This window comes from Wasmannia auropunctata, unplaced genomic scaffold, assembly GCF_000956235.1.
Source record: "Wasmannia auropunctata unplaced genomic scaffold, wasmannia.A_1.0 LD336026.1, whole genome shotgun sequence".
Taxonomy (NCBI): Eukaryota; Metazoa; Arthropoda; class Insecta; order Hymenoptera; family Formicidae; genus Wasmannia; species Wasmannia auropunctata.
In genome coordinates this window covers 1542644-1561110 of record NW_012026864.1, presented here as the reverse complement: position 1 = coordinate 1561110, position 18467 = coordinate 1542644, and the positions used below count along the sequence as shown (strand labels likewise).

The window sequence follows — 18467 nt, the reverse complement described above, 5'->3', positions numbered from 1 at the left end:
TATTAAAATAAAAACTATTAAATATCTTGTTTGGAAATTTTTAAGCGGCGTGAATATCGGTGTTTGGCGCGTTTTATTCATTTTACTTGTATCTTTTTTTTTATTAATTTTATTGTAACATATACACTCGTCCAGCGACATTCTTGTGATATATTCGGATAATATATTACGAGGTAAATATATATCCATTGAAAAACGATTTAATGTCAACGTTTGTTCCACAATTTTATTTTAGAAATAAAATTTAATTCAATGCATTGCTAAAATATTGATCGGAATATTATAATTTATTTTTTATTCATTATTCATTTATCTCGTTTTATTACATGTTTTCGCTGGTTAACTACACTACATTTAAGGAGCATAAAACGTTTAAATTTAAATTTCAAATAAAAAATAAGAGGTACTGGTATGTACAAAATTATTTCTAATAATTCTTCGCCACGATCTCATTGATTCTCTAATTAGGTTCTTTAATTGACGATCTATTCAAATTATTATTTAATCTGGTCGCTTAGATGTTATTTTTTTAAGCCTTTCGGATTTTTAAACGGAAATCGGAAAATATGATTATGGGATACTTAAGAGGAGTTTCGTGAAAAGTAATAATCTCGAATATAAAAGACATAATTTTATATTTTGTATATTTTTACAAAAGGAGATATTACTTGTTCTAAATCAAAGAAACAATTTAATATTTTATTAATTAGAGTAATACAATTTGTAAAGTAAATACAATGAAAAGTAATTCTCTCCTAAACATTAAAACTAAAAAAACAATTTTATTACAAGAAAATGTCAAAGAAATTTTATCTTGTTTCTAAAAAAAAAAATAATACAAAAAATAAAAATTTGGAAGAAAATATCTTTTTTTAAACATATTCGCTCTTGGAAAATAAATTAAATAACAGAGTCCTTAAGAGCATGTTTATTAATCAATTCTATCAGGATTAGGATAAGAGTAAGATGCTGCATGAGAATTATATGAAGTCACGGTCATCTTATTTATAATTCATCATGATTTAGAGAATAATTGTTCTGTCCTTCGTAGCTGAACCAGCGTACATTTGTTGCACTTAAAAATGAAATACATATTTATTATAAAGTTTACGAGAAAGACAGTTGTAGTGCAGTTTTCAATGCAGCGACAACAAACAGATCTATGATATACGTAGTGTGTTTATATAATATACAGTAAAGTATATACGGGAGTGTGATAAAATTATTTTCTCACGAAATCCGCATTGAATGCATTTTCGGCGAGCGCACATTGTTAAATTAAATTAGAATTTTTCTCTAATAAATTAGATTTATTGTCTATATTCAGACGTGTCACCACCACTCTAGCACCCTCCGTGATGTCCTGAATGAACTTCAGCATGTCTATGCGCACCTTGCCGCTCTTGACGTCGTCGAGACTGTTCAGAGATCTCTGCTTCTGCCTGAGGCATCTCTGCCGGATGGCGTTGTCCTTGTTGTGTACGTGCAACAAGTCATAATAAAACTCCTCCGTGATGTCCTGCAATTTTCTCGGCGAGCCGTGCTTCGAGCTCCTTCGCAAAGTGCGACGGGTCTCGTGCCTCCTTTTTGAGCTCCTCACACGTGTGTCTCTAGTCGCCCGCGGAATATCCTGGTCGTGCGTCACGGAAGATTTCTCGTCGTCGCCGCTCCGCGTTTTTGCCGAGTTAATCGTAAATTCGACAGGCAACGAATTGTTCGCTACGTCGGGACTCGCGCATGATTTGTCTTCCTGCAACAGGACACTCGCTTCGGAAATTGTGTCGCCTGTCATTGCCGCGGGTGGCATCTTCTGTTCACTCCGTCGCAACGCCCCACTGCCGGTCGTCGAGGAGAACCTGCGCGTTCTGCACGTGTGTCGTAAAACCTTCCGCAAGGCCGTTGGCATCTGCTCGATGATGACAGTCTTGTTCGAAACTATTTTCGGAACATTCGCCTCCTGTCGCGGCAATTCGATCGAACTGGATTCCTTGGAAGTTACAGAAATCGCCTTCGTGGACATCTTACTCGGATTCAGCGAGGAATTTGATAGCGGAGAATTATAATTTCCTCTCCTCGATTTATCACATTTATCCATCTCTTCGATATTTCTGTTAACCATCGGTGAACTTGTATCACACGGTCCCGCATTCACTTGCTTAGATGCCGAAATCTCAGGCACAATGTCCCGCTCTTCTTCATCCGTCTCGGTGTTATCATTGTATCTCTTGTCTCGCTCGTCGCCACCGCTTTCCATTAATAGTCCATAGTACTTCTCCGTCGAGATCTCGCTTGCCGAACAACTGTCGCTACTCTTATTGCTAGAGGGAACGCGTTGATGCTGCCGTCGCGGCTGGTCGAGCAAATAATGTTTCTTCGCGTTAGACCTGTCGTAATTGGAAACGCTAGATTTATCTAATCCTGCATCTACATCATTGATATTTACATTATATACAGTGCCGTTAGGAAAAAGATTGAACGGCGACAGATTTGCGGTACTGCCGATCGCGTGGCGACTCTCGTGCTGCTCGCCGTTACCGCGCGGGGAGTCCCGGCCGAGCGGTAAGTGTTTCATCGCGTTAGACCTGTCGTAATTAGAAACGCTAGATTCATCTAATCCCGCATCTGCGTCGTTAATATTTACATCATATACAGTCTCGTTGGGGAAAAGATTGAACGGCGACAGATTTACGGTACTGCCGATCGCGTGGCGACTCTTGCGCTGCTCGCCTTTAGCGCGCGGAGAGTCGATCATGGTCACCAGGTTCTCCAGCCGCAGCAAGCTCGAATTCAACAGACACTTCTCTCCGGCCTTCGTCTCGACCTTCTCGGAATTCTCCAAGACCTCGTCCACTTCCAATTTAGTCTTCTGCTCGATGACGGCCACGCTGTCCCGGTCCTGCCGTATGGTGAACATCAGGCCCTCCATTACCAGATCGGTGATGTTGGAGGAGCGCAGAACCTTGTCGGGCACGGCCTTCCTCTCGGATTCCCTGCTCTTCTGCTTACGAGCTTTGCACTGCGACTTACCGTGCGCATTACTCTCCGACTGTTTATCGTCGACGCTCGTTGAATTTCTAGTGTGCTGCCCATCGCTCCCTTGACATTCCAAGTTGATCACCTCATTGCAATGATCTTCGTGTCTCTTGTGAACTGACTTGTTACTTTCTTTGTTCATTTTTGGAACACAATCTTTATTTGCAGTCTTTATCTCGGTCCGCGGAGTCTTTTGCTCCGGTTGATCGGTAAAGTTGGACTTTGCATCCTCCGTCTCTGCCTCAATGAAATATTGACGGTCTGGCTCGTTGCCAGAGTCCGTATTTCCACCGGTCGTCTCTTTGTTATCGTTCAAATTGTCTTTACTATTTTTAGTGCAAATATCACCTTTCTCCATTGACTTTCCATCGAGATCGAATTTATCCGACAACGGCCTCTCATTCAGTCCTATAAGAGATTTCAATGAATTTCGCATTTTATTTATTATCGCATATTTATCGATATCTCGTGTTTGTTGATTTTGCTTCTGTACTCCTGTCGATCCCGTTTCTTTCTCTTCCTTCAATCCATCCGCCTTTGTAATTTCAATTTTATCCGTCTCCGCTGCTCTTGGAGATTGCCCTTGTACACAATCGACAGAACGCTGTTCTACGTTCTCTTCGTATCTCTCATTATTACACTTTACAGACTTATTTTCTTGTATGTCATTATAAAATTCTATGCTACGGTTACCGACAAAATGCATTTCAGCCGCAGTTGTGGCACTCTCAACTCCTTCATCCAGATTTTCCCGGAAGATCGCAGACTCCTTTGCGTTGTTATCTTGAAAATTAGAACCGATGGTCGTTTCCAATGCTTTACTCAACACGTCCTCGATACCATTATATTCCGCAACCTGATCTAATTTTTTAGTTTGACACATTGTATCCTTCCTCGAGGATACCACTTTGTCAGCGGCGGGTATCACGTTACTAATAATTTTCTCCTCGGTGTCCAGGGAAATGTTCAAATCTTTGAACGTAGCACCCGCGTCGGCTTCCTTAACGATAGGATACTTCAAATCGAACAACGAGTGCTCGGACGAACAGAAGGTCCTGATGGTCAGCACGAATGCGTGCGAAAATGCAGCGGCGTTGGTTCGTTGCTGAAATTTCATGATTGCAAACATTTTGTCCTGTCGAGTCCAAGATGTGCAGTCTGTATTTTTTAAATTCGATTAGAGTAAAGGAATTTATATACGTTGAAAGGTCTTATCGAGAAAAAAAATATTAATCAAACGGAAATATCAAAGAAAAGGATACTGTAAGTAACGAGAAGATGTTGCGTGCCGAATTGTTGACCCTGCGTTGGATGACACTTGATAATTCTCCGAATAATTTTTAATAATTCTCGTCCGTGCGAAAACTGCATGGTATTTCTGGAAAATAGGTGTAAATAAAATTTTCTAAAAAATTAATAAAGGCGTTCAGCAGAGAAAGCAGCTTTGCAACTGTTGTAAGATTCTTCAACACGATTGGTTCTTGCCTTTAGTTCTTCATGAATCTAAATGTATATAAACCAATCATATTAAAGAATTTTACAACAGTTGCAAAACCACTTTTTCTGCTGAATGCAGCCAATTAACGAGACGATTTAAAATTAACAGGATAATGTCTTCCAACTGTCTTACTTCACCGCACGATGGTATCTGAAGATGAATTTATATATGTTCTTCTTATGGCACAGCCAGTAGGAGCCAGGAATGGTTAGTAGAGACTCTTTCTCTTGGTCGAACCAATCAAGTTGGCTAAGCGTTCGTACATATATTCCAGGCATTTCCTCTCGGGCAATAGATCTTGAAACAGGGGAACTAGTCTTCTCGAACCCTGCCGACTGATCGAATCTTTCACAATGAATGTGAGACAGTAGAGCACCCTTTGCTGAAATCCAGTCAATTAGAAGTTTGAATCATTTCATTTCGCTACTGTGGCACAAATGCGCATAAAACAAGCACAAGACTTACTCCTTTTATGACTTCATTGATGAATATATCTTCTACCGTGTCCCATGGCAGGAATTCTGTCGATCTGAAAATGCCAAATCCTCTTATGCTCTCGATATGCACACCCACCGACTCTACAACCAGCAACGTGTCTACAAAACAATACATATATAATTAACAGTCTGCTTATCTTTTATAAAATGATCCTGTTAGAAATTCTACTTCTTTTAAGAATTGCAATTTACCTTGTTTAATAGAAGCGACGAACGATTTACATTGCACTATCAGGATACACGCCGAGACAACGAGGGAGACTAAAGTTCCCGATACGATCCACACGAGGAGAATTGCGCAGGCTAACGTTAACCATAAATTGACATTGATGTGCTTTCCGCTTCGCAACGCAAAGTTTATGATATTCGCATTCGACAGACTCGCTTTCTCTTCCAGCGTTAGCTGTATCCCATTGGCATTTCTGAAGAGTACCTCGGTGGTGAGCGCTTGTGTTAGAAAATTCGACGACATCAATGATGATTCTGTGTGGGAGAGAAACACTTTGGTGAACGTCAAGTCTGTTATTGTTAAATACGGGCATAAGTAGTAAAAGTACAAATTCGTACGAAAGTAAACGCTCCGCGTCTCGCTCGTTGTATTTTTATCACTTTTCGAAACGTATTCGAGCGATCCGACGTACTCACCACTTATTAATTTTCAATTATACACCGAGCGGCCAAGTGTCAGTGTTCGTAATCTTGAACTCGCATTCTTACGTAAAAATATAAAAACCACGACCAGAGAGAGAGAAAGAGAGAGAGAGAAAATAGTAATTGACAAGCACAGACGTCAAGTGTCGACCAACCTCCCACATACAAGCGGTGGTCGGTGATCGGTGATCACTACGGATCACCTATAATGTCCGCGTGGCGCTGATGACAGTCACCGTCTCCGATCCATAGATCCTAAAATAAAACGTAGATTGCGCAATTTGGCGCATTCCACAATCGCGTGTCCAATGAAAGAGAAAGGAAGTTTTAGGTCCGTTCGTGTTTGCTTGCGCTTTCTATATGACTCAAAATCTTCGTTTTCTCTTCTAACGCTTTTTCTTTCCAAATATGTAAATATTTATCCACAAATCCATATTTATTTCTCGTTTTACGGCAAAAATTCTTGGAGATTGAAAGAAAAAGCGAGCATTTTGAGTGCAAAAGATGCAAGCAACGTAAGACTGAATTAATAGATTTGGTCGCGTTGAGAGCTCCAAAAATTTTTACATCAATTTTTAAAACGAAAACGATTAATTTGGATATTGAAGAGAAAAGAAGGCGAAAATTCTGAGTGTGAAGAAGTGCAATAACGAACAGACCTCCTGTAACTTATCCCCTACAGCAGGATACGAAACGCGTTTACCACGCATGCGCGTGAAAATTTCGCCGGAGAAGCGTGTTCTTCCGTTTCCTATCCTCCCGTCGCCCTTTCGCGTTCCTTCTCTTTGAAAACAAGGCGCAAACATGGCTGAGGTGGGTTTATAAAATTTAATATCCACGAAATTCTCACACATCCATTGCGCTAAGCGTAATCGCGCGAAACGTACATTTTAGTCGGTTCTCAAGACGTATCGTCAAAGTAATATTGATGTAACCGCACATTCGATTGTCATACGTATCTAACGAGTGTCAAATTGTCTTTTTTCCATGTGTCCCCTCATAGGCAGATGAGACTCAGAAGAAGAAGAGGACCTTCAGGAAGTTCACCTTCCGAGGGGTGGATCTTGACCAACTCCTGGACATGCCCAAGTAATATCGACTTTCCGAACATAACCTATGTAACTGTTACTTAACCTAAACATGGTATTGGAATCTATGCTCTTCCTATATCTTTTCTAACGATTGTTTCCCTCTACGATTTTAAGATTGAACGATATATATTTAATTTCATACAATCTATTTTCACAATATATTCTTTCACTCGTTTGAAATGGGGAAATTTGAGAAAGGAGTTTTATTGACAAATAATTTTTTCTCAGCGAGCAGCTGATGGATTTGATGCACGCGAGAGCACGTAGGCGCTTCTCTCACGGCCTGAAAAGAAAGTCCATGGCCCTTGTCAAGAAGCTGCGCAAGGCGAAGAAGGAGACTCCGCCCAACGAGAAGCCCGAGATCGTCAAGACGCATTTGCGCAACATGATTATCGTTCCGGAAATGGTTGGCTCGATCGTTGGCGTGTACAATGGCAAGACTTTTAACCAAGTTGAGATCAAACCCGAGATGATCGGTCATTATCTCGGGGAGTTCTCCGTTACATACAAACCTGTTAAACACGGTAGACCTGGTATCGGTGCTACCCATTCTTCGCGATTTATTCCATTGAAGTAAAATGTATTTCTACTAATAAATTATCAAAAGTGTAACTAATGGGTTAGTCTTGTTTTTTTTGTAAGTATTTACACAAATGGATTCAAATTATCAAAAATATAAGTGCGTTAGTCTTGTTTTTTTTTGAAAATATTTGCACAAATTGATTCAAATTATGAAAAATTACCAAATGTGTTGGTCTTGTTTTTTTTTTGCGAATATTTGCACAAATTCATTCAAGTTATCAAAAATATAACAAATGTGTTAATCTTGTTTTTTTTTTTTTTTTTCCAATATTTGCACAAATCGTAATATAATACAAATTCTACATACTTTTGCGAAATTTGCAATAATTTTAAAGGAAATGTAAAAATGCAGGAACTTCAAAATTTAATTTCTAAATGTAGGAGTAATAAATGTGTAATATTAATGAGTATATAAAACGAATTTTTATATTAGACTTTTTTAGATTGTACTGTGCGTTCCAAGATTTTGATTCAAGAGGATTTATTAAATATTTTGCAAATTAATAATAATACATTATATATATATATATATAGAAGAATTCAACTATTTTACATGTGAAAGTACAAGAAATGTGCTATTTCGAATATATGTCTATCCGTCATTACTATTACTTTGTTTCATAGCAAAGTAGGCACTTTGAAGTTCTCGAAGATTGTTCTCCAGCGTTGCGACCTCGTCGTACTTGCAGTCGGCGCGGGCCTGTTTGATATACGCGCGAAGATTGCTCATCTGTTCGATTATCGGGTCCATGGAGGAAGACATGATAGGTGTAATGTGAGACGGACCCCAGCCTTGGGCCTGGGTCACCATCGCTTGTGCCTAAAAATTTAAAGACCATTATGACGAAACTTGAACTCGGTCGTATCAACAAATAATTAATGATCTGACAAGAAAATCTAAATCTTAGATTATGCAAATTATTCTTTTTTTTTTATAGAGAAATAAATATCTTGTATTTTGAAAAATGTCCTCGGACATTAATTGTAATAATTAACGCGAAAAAAGCTAAGAGCATTAAAAAATAATAAATTGAATATTACGTTTTTTCATTATCGATTGGATCTTATTATTGAATATTGATATTATAAATGTGATTATATAAGATTTGAAATTGTTTCAGTCATCTGCTAATTTGTTACATATAAATATATTACCTGATTGGTTTTCAAAGCTGGACTGCTGTCCACATTCCACGTATCTTTCTTGCGCTGTTCCTTCGGCTTCTCCCGTTGCTCTTCCTCCAGCTGCCGCTCGTACGCTATTCGGGCTTCTATCCTCTTCTGACGTTCCTCCTGCAAAACCGCGTACTCCTCCGCCGAGGGTAAGGGTTGCAGAGTTAACAGCTCCTCCTTCAAAAATATCATCGCCGACGTTCTGACCATCTGATACAACCGCAATTCCTGTCCCAATGCCTCCTGCGAATCCGCCGTGTCCTTCTTCACGCCGTGGACTAGAATTCTTTTGCTGGTCGCATCAATGTTTTCCCCCAGCTTTGCCAGCTTGACTCGTAGCGATTGTGCATCCTCCAGACCGTATGTGGTCTCGCCTTCTCTGAAATAGTTTTATGAACATTCTAATACAATTTTTTTCCAACAGCTAGCTCTATAAGTGGTAAAAGTTGTACACCCAAGAAGTCGCTCTGTGTACAATTTTTAATGTGGATATAAAAATAGACAGACGCGTCTTATCTTAAGTATTATACAATGGAGAAGGTATATTGTATCACGTACTTCAACGATTCCCACATTTTGTTGTACATTGCTAAATGCTGCGACGCCTCGCTCATGTACTCCCTCATTTTCTCGTAAAATTCACAAACGATCGGTTTGTCGAATTGCTTCGCCTTCTGCATCTCCCTCGCGTCGAGCAAGTTTATGCAGTGCATGCATACTCGAAAGTGCTGTTCGCTGCTGCTCGAATCGTTGACCAGGGATAAAACGCTATTCAAACTACCGTTGGACGGTGATCGCGCTAATTTGGAGAGACCAGCGCCCGCGCGTATCGCTCTCACGGGAAACGCTCGTTGTGACGTAGGCGACAGAGCGGAGTCGTCTTGTATCGACACGGGACTAGTCATTTTTCCTGTAAAAAAAGAAAAACTCCTTTGTTGATCCTTTTTCGTTAGGTGTAACTTTAGGAATCGCGTTCAAACTGTTTCGATAATTTTAAATACGCGTTTCATACGTACGTGCGTCGATCAGGGACAAAAATACTGTACAATTATGGCACATTACTGCTCCACACAATCTACAGTGATGTTTTCGCCTCGCCAGATGAAAGCTCTTGGCGCAATTGGGACACAATTTCACATCCTTCTCATCGATCCACGGCACAATGGTGCGTTCGTGAGCTGTTGGAATTTTTGCATTACGCATCATTTATATATAAATGTGGCATAAAACGCATCGATGAAGAACAATTTCATGTGCTTTCTCCTACCTTTCCTATCGACGGGATCCGACGGTAAGTTATTTAATAATTTATCTAGCCTTATAAGAAGCTTATTTGTCTCGTACGCGTATCTCTCCAGCCGGGCGTTTCTTATATCCTTGAAATACCTTGTATGAGACGTAATTTCACCTGGAATTGTTTTTGGAAATTAACAACAGTGACGTCTCATCAAATTCCAGTGCATGTCTCAGCCGCGCGCAATTTCCGAATACTAATTTTGGGAAAACTGAAAAGCCCATCAAACTTGGCTGCTTCAGGAAACTTTTAATGAGAAAACCCATCTCCCGCGTCGCGGGCGCAGCTTTGGCACGCAAGTGTCACACGCGCTACCTATTTCTTGTGGTCCCCAATTGATCTCAGGACTCCGCCTCTTCTCCTGCGGTATCGCGCTTGGAAACGTTTCCGGTAGATCGTCCTGCTTCAAGATCTTCTTCTTGGCTTTGCCGAACAGGTCTGGAATAAACACAAGACCCAATATTCCATACACATTCTATACGTTCGTTATTACGCATTTTTACGAGCTTAGTGCAGCTAAACGCAACGGAGGATTTCGCGAGTTTTTCCACGACAAAAGTTAAATCGTGCGAAAAGATCGCGCTTTACCTTTCAGCGATCTCAGGATCTCCGGGTCGTCGTTGTGAACCTCCTCGAAGTGCCTCGTCAGATGACCGGGCGCCTTGAAGTCGGTCATGCATATCGGACATATGAATCCCTCCAGCACCACGTCGTTGCCCGCCATCGCGGAGCCCGCCGGGTCGCTCTCTCGTCGCGATCCGCAGCTCTTCAGAGAATCTCGGTAACGCTCGCCGCGCTCGTCCTGACGGAGGCGTCTCTCCAGCGCCGCGGTAGAAAACGCGTCTCGCGGGCCGCCATATTGAGCGCGACAGCTGATAGAAATGTCAAACGCGTTAACCTCGTGCTACCGAGGCGTGCTCGAAATATTGAGCGACAGGTATGCCCTTAGCACGTTCTCGCGACGTGCCTTCCTCTCGAGGCGACGACACGTCTCGACGATGCGGGTTTTACTGTCGTTCGCTACGTCAGCGTCGTTACTCGACGAAGAAAAATCCGACTGATTTTCCTGTATTATTATCTATGTGCGAGGCATATCTTTGCTATCGGAGAGATAAGTAATAATATTAAAAATATCAGCAACTTTGAGAGATGTTTTTGAGAGATCAAAGAGATTAGACTGGCTGGCTTTATTCAGAAAAATTTGCGCGCTTCATTTCAATCGTAGATTGTTGAAAACTGAGATAATTGTCTCAGAAAATCGATAATTTTCAGAGAATAACTTTAATCAAATCCCGTTAACTTAATCGACGATTAACTTTCTCGTGTGACAGTTACAGCACTCGGACGCTGATCTACAGGGAAAGAGGAAGGATTTTTTTCGAAAAACACTGGAAATTAGATTTTTTAATTCAGATCACGTAAATGTCAATATTTTAACGCGAAGAGAAAAAGGATCGTGAGTTGTATTTTTTTATGTTTATTTATCTTACATTTCCAGAACATTTACATAAATTAGTACACACAAATCAATAACACAGGCACAATAAGGATCTCGCGGAAATGTAAAAAAAAAAAAAAAAATAGAGATTGTATATGTGTGATTGATCTGTAACAGCATTGAATTCAGACAAACTTACAGGCCGTCCTTTGATGTGGCTCCTCCAAAAGAATGCTCGTCGCATTATTACAAAAACTGAACACATCGCTTTATAGCAAATACAACGACACAGACATACAAAAATTATTTTTAATCGGTGTGTTTTTTTATACAATGCTGCATGTACCATGCCCAGAATTCTAACGTTTATAGATTCCGTTAAAAATATCTTACAGGATGAGCAACTACATTTACATTAAGTCTACGTGAGAGATCAATTTAATTGTATATAAAATCATTGGAAGATGTGCAAGTACATATTTCATTTGAAGCAAAAAAACGTATCCGTCGTAAAGAATCACTTTATGATTGTAATATCATGTGCGATATCAAATCTCTTTGTGTATATCACAAATTAAAAGTAAAAATGTAAAAGTAGACCATCAAAAAAAAAAATTGGAAGTTGTGCATCGCGGCATGCTCTGCGGCTCTCTCATCGCGGCTTCAAGCACGTCGTAAACGTATTTCCTTTTTTCTTTTTCTTTTAAGTCAAGCACCTTCTGATATTGCAGTCGTTTCGTTTTACATGTGTGTGTTTCGTATATACACATTACATTATATATATACATAATCGATTCATATATTAGTTTACAATAACGATTACCGGACTTAATCGATACACTGCACCAATAATGCATTTAATTTACAATGTATATTGTCAATAATAATTGCTATTTTTATTACTAATTTAGACTTGGTACTTAAATATATACGTGTTATGCGTACCGATATCCTCATGAGCGCATATAGTCAAATCGAGGCAAAATTGTTTTTTCTTTCTTTTTTTTTTCAAGGATTCGCCTAGAACGCGTGCAAATTTGCATAAAGCGTATATGCAGTGTGTGTAAATAAAATTTTATATTTTAATAATATAAATATAAGTTAAAAGATATCTCGTAATAAATTCAGTACTTGTGATGTAAAGATTGTTATCAAACTTACGAGACGTCATCGTAACGCGTACTGCGTTCTTTTTTTTCTCTATCTGGATCCAATGCTCACTTAACATATTAAATGACGACAGTGGACGGAATGAAGAAATGCAATAAGCACAAAAGTGAAAAAAAAAAGACAAAAATAAGTACTATAACGCCTTAAATATACTACAAACGAGATCTCTCAAATCGCACTCGTCAACTCGCCTAAGTCTAAAATAAAACTTCTATCAATTACGAAGAAAAAAAAGTGTCCAACTTTCTGAAATGGAATAAAAATTTCTGAATCACAGGATCGACGTCAAACGGTAGAAGAATCGAAGATCAAAAGAGAGACGACGAAGAGTCTCCCTCATCTCGTGTCTTAAAACGAAAAACGGAGAGAAACCCGCAAGATCGTCGAAGCGAATATCAAAGCAAATCTCTTGGAACGTGTTAGAAAAATTTATAAAACGAAAGCTATGTCCTCGTGTTTATAAATGCGCTTAAGTACACGCGCGTGCTCGTGCACGCGGGGGGGTGGACAGGGGGGGGGGCGATTCTCGGTTCTACTTAACCTGGAATTTGATTAGCGATGGCGTTCGACCCGACGGAGACCGACGGCGGGCTCGCCGAGTCCTGCATTAGCGTGTGCATTTCCTCCTCTTGGTCGGAGAGCGGTATGGCCGGCATGTCGTGCGCGTTGGCTTGCTTTATCTTCAGCTGGCTCGGCACCTCGGTGAGTACCGGCCCGTACTGCGAAGTGGAACCCACCAGCAAGTCAGTCGATGGATTCAAACCGCCCAACATCTTTCCTCATAGCAACGCGTACATAAGATAAAAGAAACACAAACAACTGGTACCAGAAACCGCGGTTACCGGAGCGCGGATGGCCTCCGGTTGTAAAAAATAAAAATTACGGGGCAAAAAAAAATTATATATATATATATATATATTGGTTATCGGCAGGTGGAAAACCTCGTTTGCTTACCTGACCGCTGCTGCTCGTCATGCCATTCCTCGGCGACTTGCTGTGGTGGAAGAAGGTGAGCCATGCCCAGACGAAGCCGAGCAGCACGCCGACCAGCATTATCCCGGCGCCCAACGCCACGGAACTCTTTCCCGTATTTTCGGCGTGTACATCCGGAGCCGACGTGGAGTGTCCCTCTGGCTTCATCTGCATAATTGTTACATATTGTTTTATATCAGTTATAGCTATATAATGCAGATAAAATAAAAATTAAGGCCCAGTTCAGCTTGAGGAAAAATAATAATGCTTGACAATCATCTAGTAAAATTTCATTCTAAATTTTTCTAAGCGAATTTATGTATCTTATTATTTTATTACCGCAAGGAAGATTTAAAAAATGTTTGGAAGGAAAAGTCTCTCAAAAAATGATACATATATTTATAAGATGTATGATCTTATATATATATCGCGACACAACAATCGCGCGCGATTTTGGAAGAAAAATTTGACAATCGTTCAGTATTAAAATTTCACTCTAAATTTTTCTAGGCTAATTTATGTCTTTTATTATTTTATTACCGCAAGGAAGATTCTTATGTTACGGAAGGAAGTCTCTCAAAAAAATGATAAATACATTTATACGATGTATGGTCCTACATATATATATGTATATATATCGCGCGCGCGATTTTTACCTCCGCAGCAGCGCCGTCGCTCGTCCCCGAGGACGCGTCGTCCGCGGAGACGAGGCTGACGAGCATGGTCGTGAGGCCGGCGACGAAGAAGCAGAGCGCGACCGACAGCAGCGTCCACTCGAGCCACTTCCTGGAGCTGAGCTTGTGCCTGGACATGACGCGCCAGAAGCCGTGCCTCAGCCCGGCGGCGCCGCCGCCGCCGCCGACGCCGCCGCCGCCGCCGCTGCCGTCGCCGCCGCTGTCGTACGTGTAGCCGACGGTGGTCGGCTGGTAGACGGCCCCGCTGTCCGGCATGTCCTCCCGCGAGACGTACGCGATTTTTCCGCTCTCAGAGTCGCCGCCTCTCCTCCTGGCGCAGCAGGGTCTCGCCGCCGCTTAGGAGTCTCCGCAGAGTTTCGGGCGTCGGGGGCAGGAACGAGTCGCGACGTCACGTCAAACGCGACACGACACGACACGGCACGCTCCGCGCGACGACTCTCGTCGCGTCTGTCACGAATGTAACGTCGGCGTTCGCGCCGCGCGGACTCTCTCTCGCTCCTCTCCTGGTGAAAGAGAACACACTCCCCGCCTCCCTTTTTCGCGGTGGTGCAACAACGCGACTCACCGCCTCCACGGTCGGCCTCGAGCAGCCCCTTCGACGTGGTGTTCACTGCGACCGCGTGTTCGCGTAATATGCGCAATTGCGACGCGCGCGTCCACGAGCGGGGCACGTATCGCGCATACCGATGCGTCGGATGCGTGTGCAGCGTGTGACTTGCGCAATGCGCGCTCGGAAGTTTCAGACACTGCACCACTGTCTCCTTTTTTTTTCTTCTCTTTTTTTACCATTAATTTTTCGTATATTTTCGTGCTTATTTATCCCTGCCCTTCTCTATTTTATCGTTTATTAATAAAACATACGGAATAAATCGGTCTTGAAATGCACAAGCGTGAATTAATTAACAATTATAATCGTTGTTTTCGCGCGAGCATATCAAATGCAGCATTGCTATCGATCAAGATTTATTTTTATAGACAATTAGATGATGCGCGCGCGACGCCTGCAAGATTCGTAAAATTTCAAGTCGTATAAAAAATACATACAAAACTCGAAATCAGAGTAAAATATAAAAAACTTGGCCGATTAGATAGAAATTCTAAATTATCCTTTTATACAATAATCTTGCAAAAAGTTATTTACTTCAATAATTAATATTAATGCTATCGATACTCTACAAATTTATGAATAAAAAAAATATAGCATTTTTCACACGTTTGTTTCAATTATTAATTTTTCTTATATTGAGACATCATTTAAAAAAAAAAATTTATTTAAAAAAATGTTTTTAATATCTAAAGCTTTATTTAATCAAACTTTATCAAAAAATTTTCTACATTTTTATTTTATTATATACATATATACTGAACTTTATATATTTTATATTATATACAGTTTTGTAATTAGTGATATAAATAAAATGATCTATATGTAAAAATATATTGAACAAAACTTTTTTACATTATAACATTTTCTTCATTTTCTAGAAAGTTATTTCAGAAATGACGCTTACTATTAATTACAAAACACGTATCATGATTTTAATACATAATACATAAATTTTGAAATATATTACTTAATTTGTATTTAATTGTATAATTAAATACAAATTAATTATATAATTATCCAATTATACGTAATAAAAATATTTTAACAAAAATAAGAACGCAAATAACAATTTATCTTTCTCATTAAATAAAAATTCGTCCCCATTATATAGCACTCTTCAATTTTGTACAAAAAAATAAAATACTTTATAAACTTGATATGTAAAAATAAACATAATGTAGTAATATTATATACTTCGTTAAAGCGTCATAAATAAAATTGTACAGTCAATGTGCAAATTAAGCTTTAATTTATGTTAAATAATTAGCTTTTCATTATTTATTTTTCTATCGCTAACTCCCAGCCTCCGAATAGTTTGAATTATCCTCGATACTTATCGTACACGGAATAAACTCCTGTCCGGACTCCTGAAGAAAATAAAGATGGATCATGGCAGTAAAAGCATAAAAATTGATTAATCCGCTATTCGTTAAGTTCGTAAAAAAATTATCACAAATTATTCGTGACGTACCGAATTTACAATAATTTGCCTGCCTCCCTCCAAATTCAATTCATCCATCTCCTCCGTTGTCAAAATTATCACGGAATCCTCGGGTATACTGTTCTCGTCTATATAAGTTATAGGTATTTCCGATGTAACCTGCGCAAACCCATTAAGCATTCAGAAATTATTGCCGAAGGGATTCGATATAAAGGTACCAATTTGTGTGCGCGTCATTTGACGCGCGCGTCACGTGTCATAATTTATAACAATCTTTCGTTGTTGAAAACAATTATGATCTTTGTGAGTTCAAGTCCTCATTTGCGTACGAACTTTTGAACACTGGCGACAAATGTGATGACGCTTTTGCAGTTGGATAAATTCAACTGTAAACGCGTCGAACGCGACAGTGCTGGAAGTCACTACCCAGGCGGAAATGATCGGTCCACAGACGTCGATTCGACGTCTATAGACATCAAATCAACGTCTGTGGACCAATTATTTGTGCCTTGGTACACAATTAATTTATTAGTTATTTCCCAAATAACATGTGACGCGCACACGAGTGGGTACCTTAATTCGCGCAACGAATGTATTACCTCGCAATAATTGAAATTGGACGTGTCCTGTAGCTTCACCTGAGCGTCGTGCACTACCGGCGCATCGGCCAGCCGCTGTTGCTTCTTCACATTCGACGATTTCTCCGCTTTCTTCCCGTCCTGCTGGAGCCTTCGCCATATCGTCGTCTTTGGAATGCGATACGTCATGGACGCCGCGGCCTGCGACATTCTGCCGCCCTTGCAGGCGGCCACGGCTTCCTCCAGTCGCGACTTCTTCAATTCCTCGTTCTCAGTTTTGCGCTTCTTCCAGAAGGACAGCGGCAATTTACCTTGATCTACCAGCCGTGCCTTTTCTCTAAACAATGTAGTCTTTGGTATCTAGGCATCATTGGGGAGTATCTCGGGTTACAATTCGGTTGACAATCGTTAAAGTCTGTTTTCGCGACGAAAATAGAAAAAAATTTTAACGCAACGAAGTAGAGAGTTAAAATTTACTTTAAATTCCAGAGCAACTTTCGTCAGATTTTCCCCTCTTTCTAGAGCCTTGACGGCGGCCTCTCTCGTGTCCAAGGCATAAGACCTCTTCATTTCAGGCCGTAGGATTTGATAGCCCTCCTTTTGTATACGTCGCCACAGCACGGTTTTAGGTATTCTAAATATTTCCGACGCATGCTGCAAGCTCGAACCGTCTACGATAAAATAAGCATAAAGTTAAGCACAAGTTAAAATCTTAAATATAAATTATTAAATAAGATCTTAATATAAATTATTAAATAACTGCAGACATGTGTCGCGTATCAGAATAAATTCAATGTTAAGATATACAGAATTTAAACAACAAAAGCAAGACTAAGCGAAATATAAGAAAAATACTAACTGATAACGGCGTTTATAGCCGCATTCATGCACTCTGCGGGATATCCATTCCTCGACGCGTTTAAATGTATGCCTAAAGCCTTCGCCCGCATGTACAACGTCGAGCGCGGTATGTTGTGCTTAGTGGCAGCCTCTATTAGGGTTTGACCCAACTTCAAGTCATTAATCGCGGACGCCAACATGTCGTCATTGTAATCCCTCTTCACAGTCTCGCGGCGACGTTTCCTCTTCTTATTTGAAATACAATTTTCAGCGGCGCTCGGCTCCTGCGACTCACTCTCCGCGGATCCAGCCTTGTTCTCGACCTCTCCCACCTCCGTCGCGGTCTCTTCCGTAGAATCTTTTCTGCCTCTAAAAATCTCGCTCTCTCCAATTCCATCTATCTGTTGAAGGTACAAGCGACAATTATAAACTTGTATACAGTTCCAAACTGTAGCATGTATAAATTATAAATTCAGTAGCAATTCACTTCAACTTGTAATTGTATAAATTATAAGCTCGGTAACAATTCGCTTCAATTGTAAGTATGTATAAAGTCCCACAGACAGAAAGCCCAAAATTTTATACAGTCCGTGTCAGAAAATATATAATTGGCAAAGAAATAATTTGATACTAACGTCATGAAGACCGCTTATTTTTAGCGATCGCGCGGCCTCAAATAAGCTCCTGATATTTTCGACGGGAACATGGATCTCACCATGATATATGAATTCGATAATCAATTTTATGTCCTGAGGAGATATATCGCTTAAAATTATCGTTGGATAATCTTCCGTCACTTGACTGAGCACTTCCTGTAAATTATATTAATCTCTTAATAATTATATCAAAAGTAGCAATACACATATATATATATATATATATACTGTCTCTTATACACATCTCTGAG

General features: G+C 40.1%; 6 protein-coding genes across 6 annotated transcripts in view; 1 reads left to right on the top strand and 5 right to left on the bottom strand.

Moving 5' to 3' along the window:
- Nucleotides 1-911: 911 nt before the first annotated feature.
- LOC105452762 lies at nt 912-4894 on the bottom strand. The gene is made up of 3 exons (XM_011694153.1): nt 4664-4894; nt 4296-4411; nt 912-4191 (listed from the first exon to the last, which is right to left on the bottom strand). The coding sequence occupies exons 1-3, from the start codon at nt 4807-4809 to the stop codon at nt 1274-1276; spliced, it is 3180 nt and encodes a 1059-aa protein (XP_011692455.1). The 5' UTR covers nt 4810-4894; the 3' UTR covers nt 912-1273.
- A 60-nt stretch (nt 4895-4954) lies between these two features.
- Nucleotides 4955-5500, bottom strand: LOC105452899. Its single transcript, XM_011694451.1, has 2 exons — nt 5221-5500; nt 4955-5127 (listed from the first exon to the last, which is right to left on the bottom strand). The coding sequence occupies exons 1-2, from the start codon at nt 5498-5500 to the stop codon at nt 4955-4957; spliced, it is 453 nt and encodes a 150-aa protein (XP_011692753.1).
- Nucleotides 5501-6382: 882 nt separating this feature from the next.
- Nucleotides 6383-7386, top strand: LOC105452761 (40S ribosomal protein S15). The gene is made up of 3 exons (XM_011694152.1): nt 6383-6492; nt 6683-6768; nt 6999-7386. Exons 1-3 carry the CDS (start codon nt 6484-6486, stop codon nt 7345-7347), a joined length of 444 nt encoding a protein of 147 aa, XP_011692454.1. The 5' UTR covers nt 6383-6483; the 3' UTR covers nt 7348-7386.
- A 374-nt stretch (nt 7387-7760) lies between these two features.
- On the bottom strand, nt 7761-10645 carry LOC105452759 (rabenosyn-5). Its single transcript, XM_011694150.1, has 7 exons — nt 10408-10645; nt 10135-10257; nt 9793-9933; nt 9542-9703; nt 9084-9435; nt 8508-8904; nt 7761-8172 (listed from the first exon to the last, which is right to left on the bottom strand). The coding sequence occupies exons 1-7, from the start codon at nt 10541-10543 to the stop codon at nt 7945-7947; spliced, it is 1539 nt and encodes a 512-aa protein (XP_011692452.1). The 5' UTR covers nt 10544-10645; the 3' UTR covers nt 7761-7944.
- Nucleotides 10646-12256: 1611 nt separating this feature from the next.
- LOC105452760 (putative lysozyme-like protein) lies at nt 12257-14349 on the bottom strand. The gene is made up of 3 exons (XM_011694151.1): nt 14056-14349; nt 13382-13567; nt 12257-13200 (listed from the first exon to the last, which is right to left on the bottom strand). The coding sequence occupies exons 1-3, from the start codon at nt 14347-14349 to the stop codon at nt 12964-12966; spliced, it is 717 nt and encodes a 238-aa protein (XP_011692453.1). The 3' UTR covers nt 12257-12963.
- Nucleotides 14350-15918: 1569 nt separating this feature from the next.
- LOC105452758 overlaps nt 15919-18467 on the bottom strand; it is a 3503-nt gene continuing 954 nt past the window's right edge. Inside the window, exons 3-8 of the mRNA XM_011694149.1 lie at nt 18196-18372; nt 17580-17961; nt 17198-17391; nt 16742-17080; nt 16173-16301; nt 15919-16068 (exon numbers count right to left, since the gene is read on the bottom strand). Of these exons, the coding sequence (XP_011692451.1) occupies nt 15994-16068; nt 16173-16301; nt 16742-17080; nt 17198-17391; nt 17580-17961; nt 18196-18372 (1296 nt within the window). The 3' untranslated portion in view covers nt 15919-15993. The remainder of the gene's footprint in view (nt 16069-16172; nt 16302-16741; nt 17081-17197; nt 17392-17579; nt 17962-18195; nt 18373-18467) is intronic.

Bases quoted from the DNA above. Each gene is read 5' to 3' on its own strand.
- LOC105452760 (XM_011694151.1), bottom strand. From the start codon at position 14,349: ATGCCGGACAGCGGGGCCGTCTACCAGCCGACCACCGTCGGCTACACG. The intron at 13,568-14,055 runs GTAAAAATCGCG...ACAATTATGCAG, and splicing joins GCGACGGCGCTGCTGCGGAG to ATGAAGCCAGAGGGACACTC. The intron at 13,201-13,381 runs GTAAGCAAACGA...CTATGAGGAAAG, and splicing joins TGACGAGCAGCAGCGGTCAG to ATGTTGGGCGGTTTGAATCC.
- LOC105452899 (XM_011694451.1), bottom strand. From the start codon at position 5,500: ATGTCGTCGAATTTTCTAACACAAGCGCTCACCACCGAGGTACTCTTC. The intron at 5,128-5,220 runs GTAAATTGCAAT...ATTGTTTTGTAG, and splicing joins CGTCGCTTCTATTAAACAAG to ACACGTTGCTGGTTGTAGAG.
- LOC105452762 (XM_011694153.1), bottom strand. From the start codon at position 4,809: ATGCCTGGAATATATGTACGAACGCTTAGCCAACTTGATTGGTTCGAC. The intron at 4,412-4,663 runs GTAAGACAGTTG...CCTATTTTCCAG, and splicing joins AGATACCATCGTGCGGTGAA to AAATACCATGCAGTTTTCGC. The intron at 4,192-4,295 runs GTATCCTTTTCT...TAAAAAATACAG, and splicing joins ACATCTTCTCGTTACTTACA to ACTGCACATCTTGGACTCGA.
- LOC105452759 (XM_011694150.1), bottom strand. From the start codon at position 10,543: ATGGCGGGCAACGACGTGGTGCTGGAGGGATTCATATGTCCGATATGC. The intron at 10,258-10,407 runs GTAAAGCGCGAT...TGTTTATTCCAG, and splicing joins GATCCTGAGATCGCTGAAAG to ACCTGTTCGGCAAAGCCAAG. The intron at 9,436-9,541 runs GTACGTATGAAA...CTTTTTTTACAG, and splicing joins TTTGTCCCTGATCGACGCAC to GAAAAATGACTAGTCCCGTG.
- LOC105452761 (XM_011694152.1), top strand. The intron at 6,769-6,998 runs GTAATATCGACT...ATTTTTTCTCAG, and splicing joins CAACTCCTGGACATGCCCAA to CGAGCAGCTGATGGATTTGA.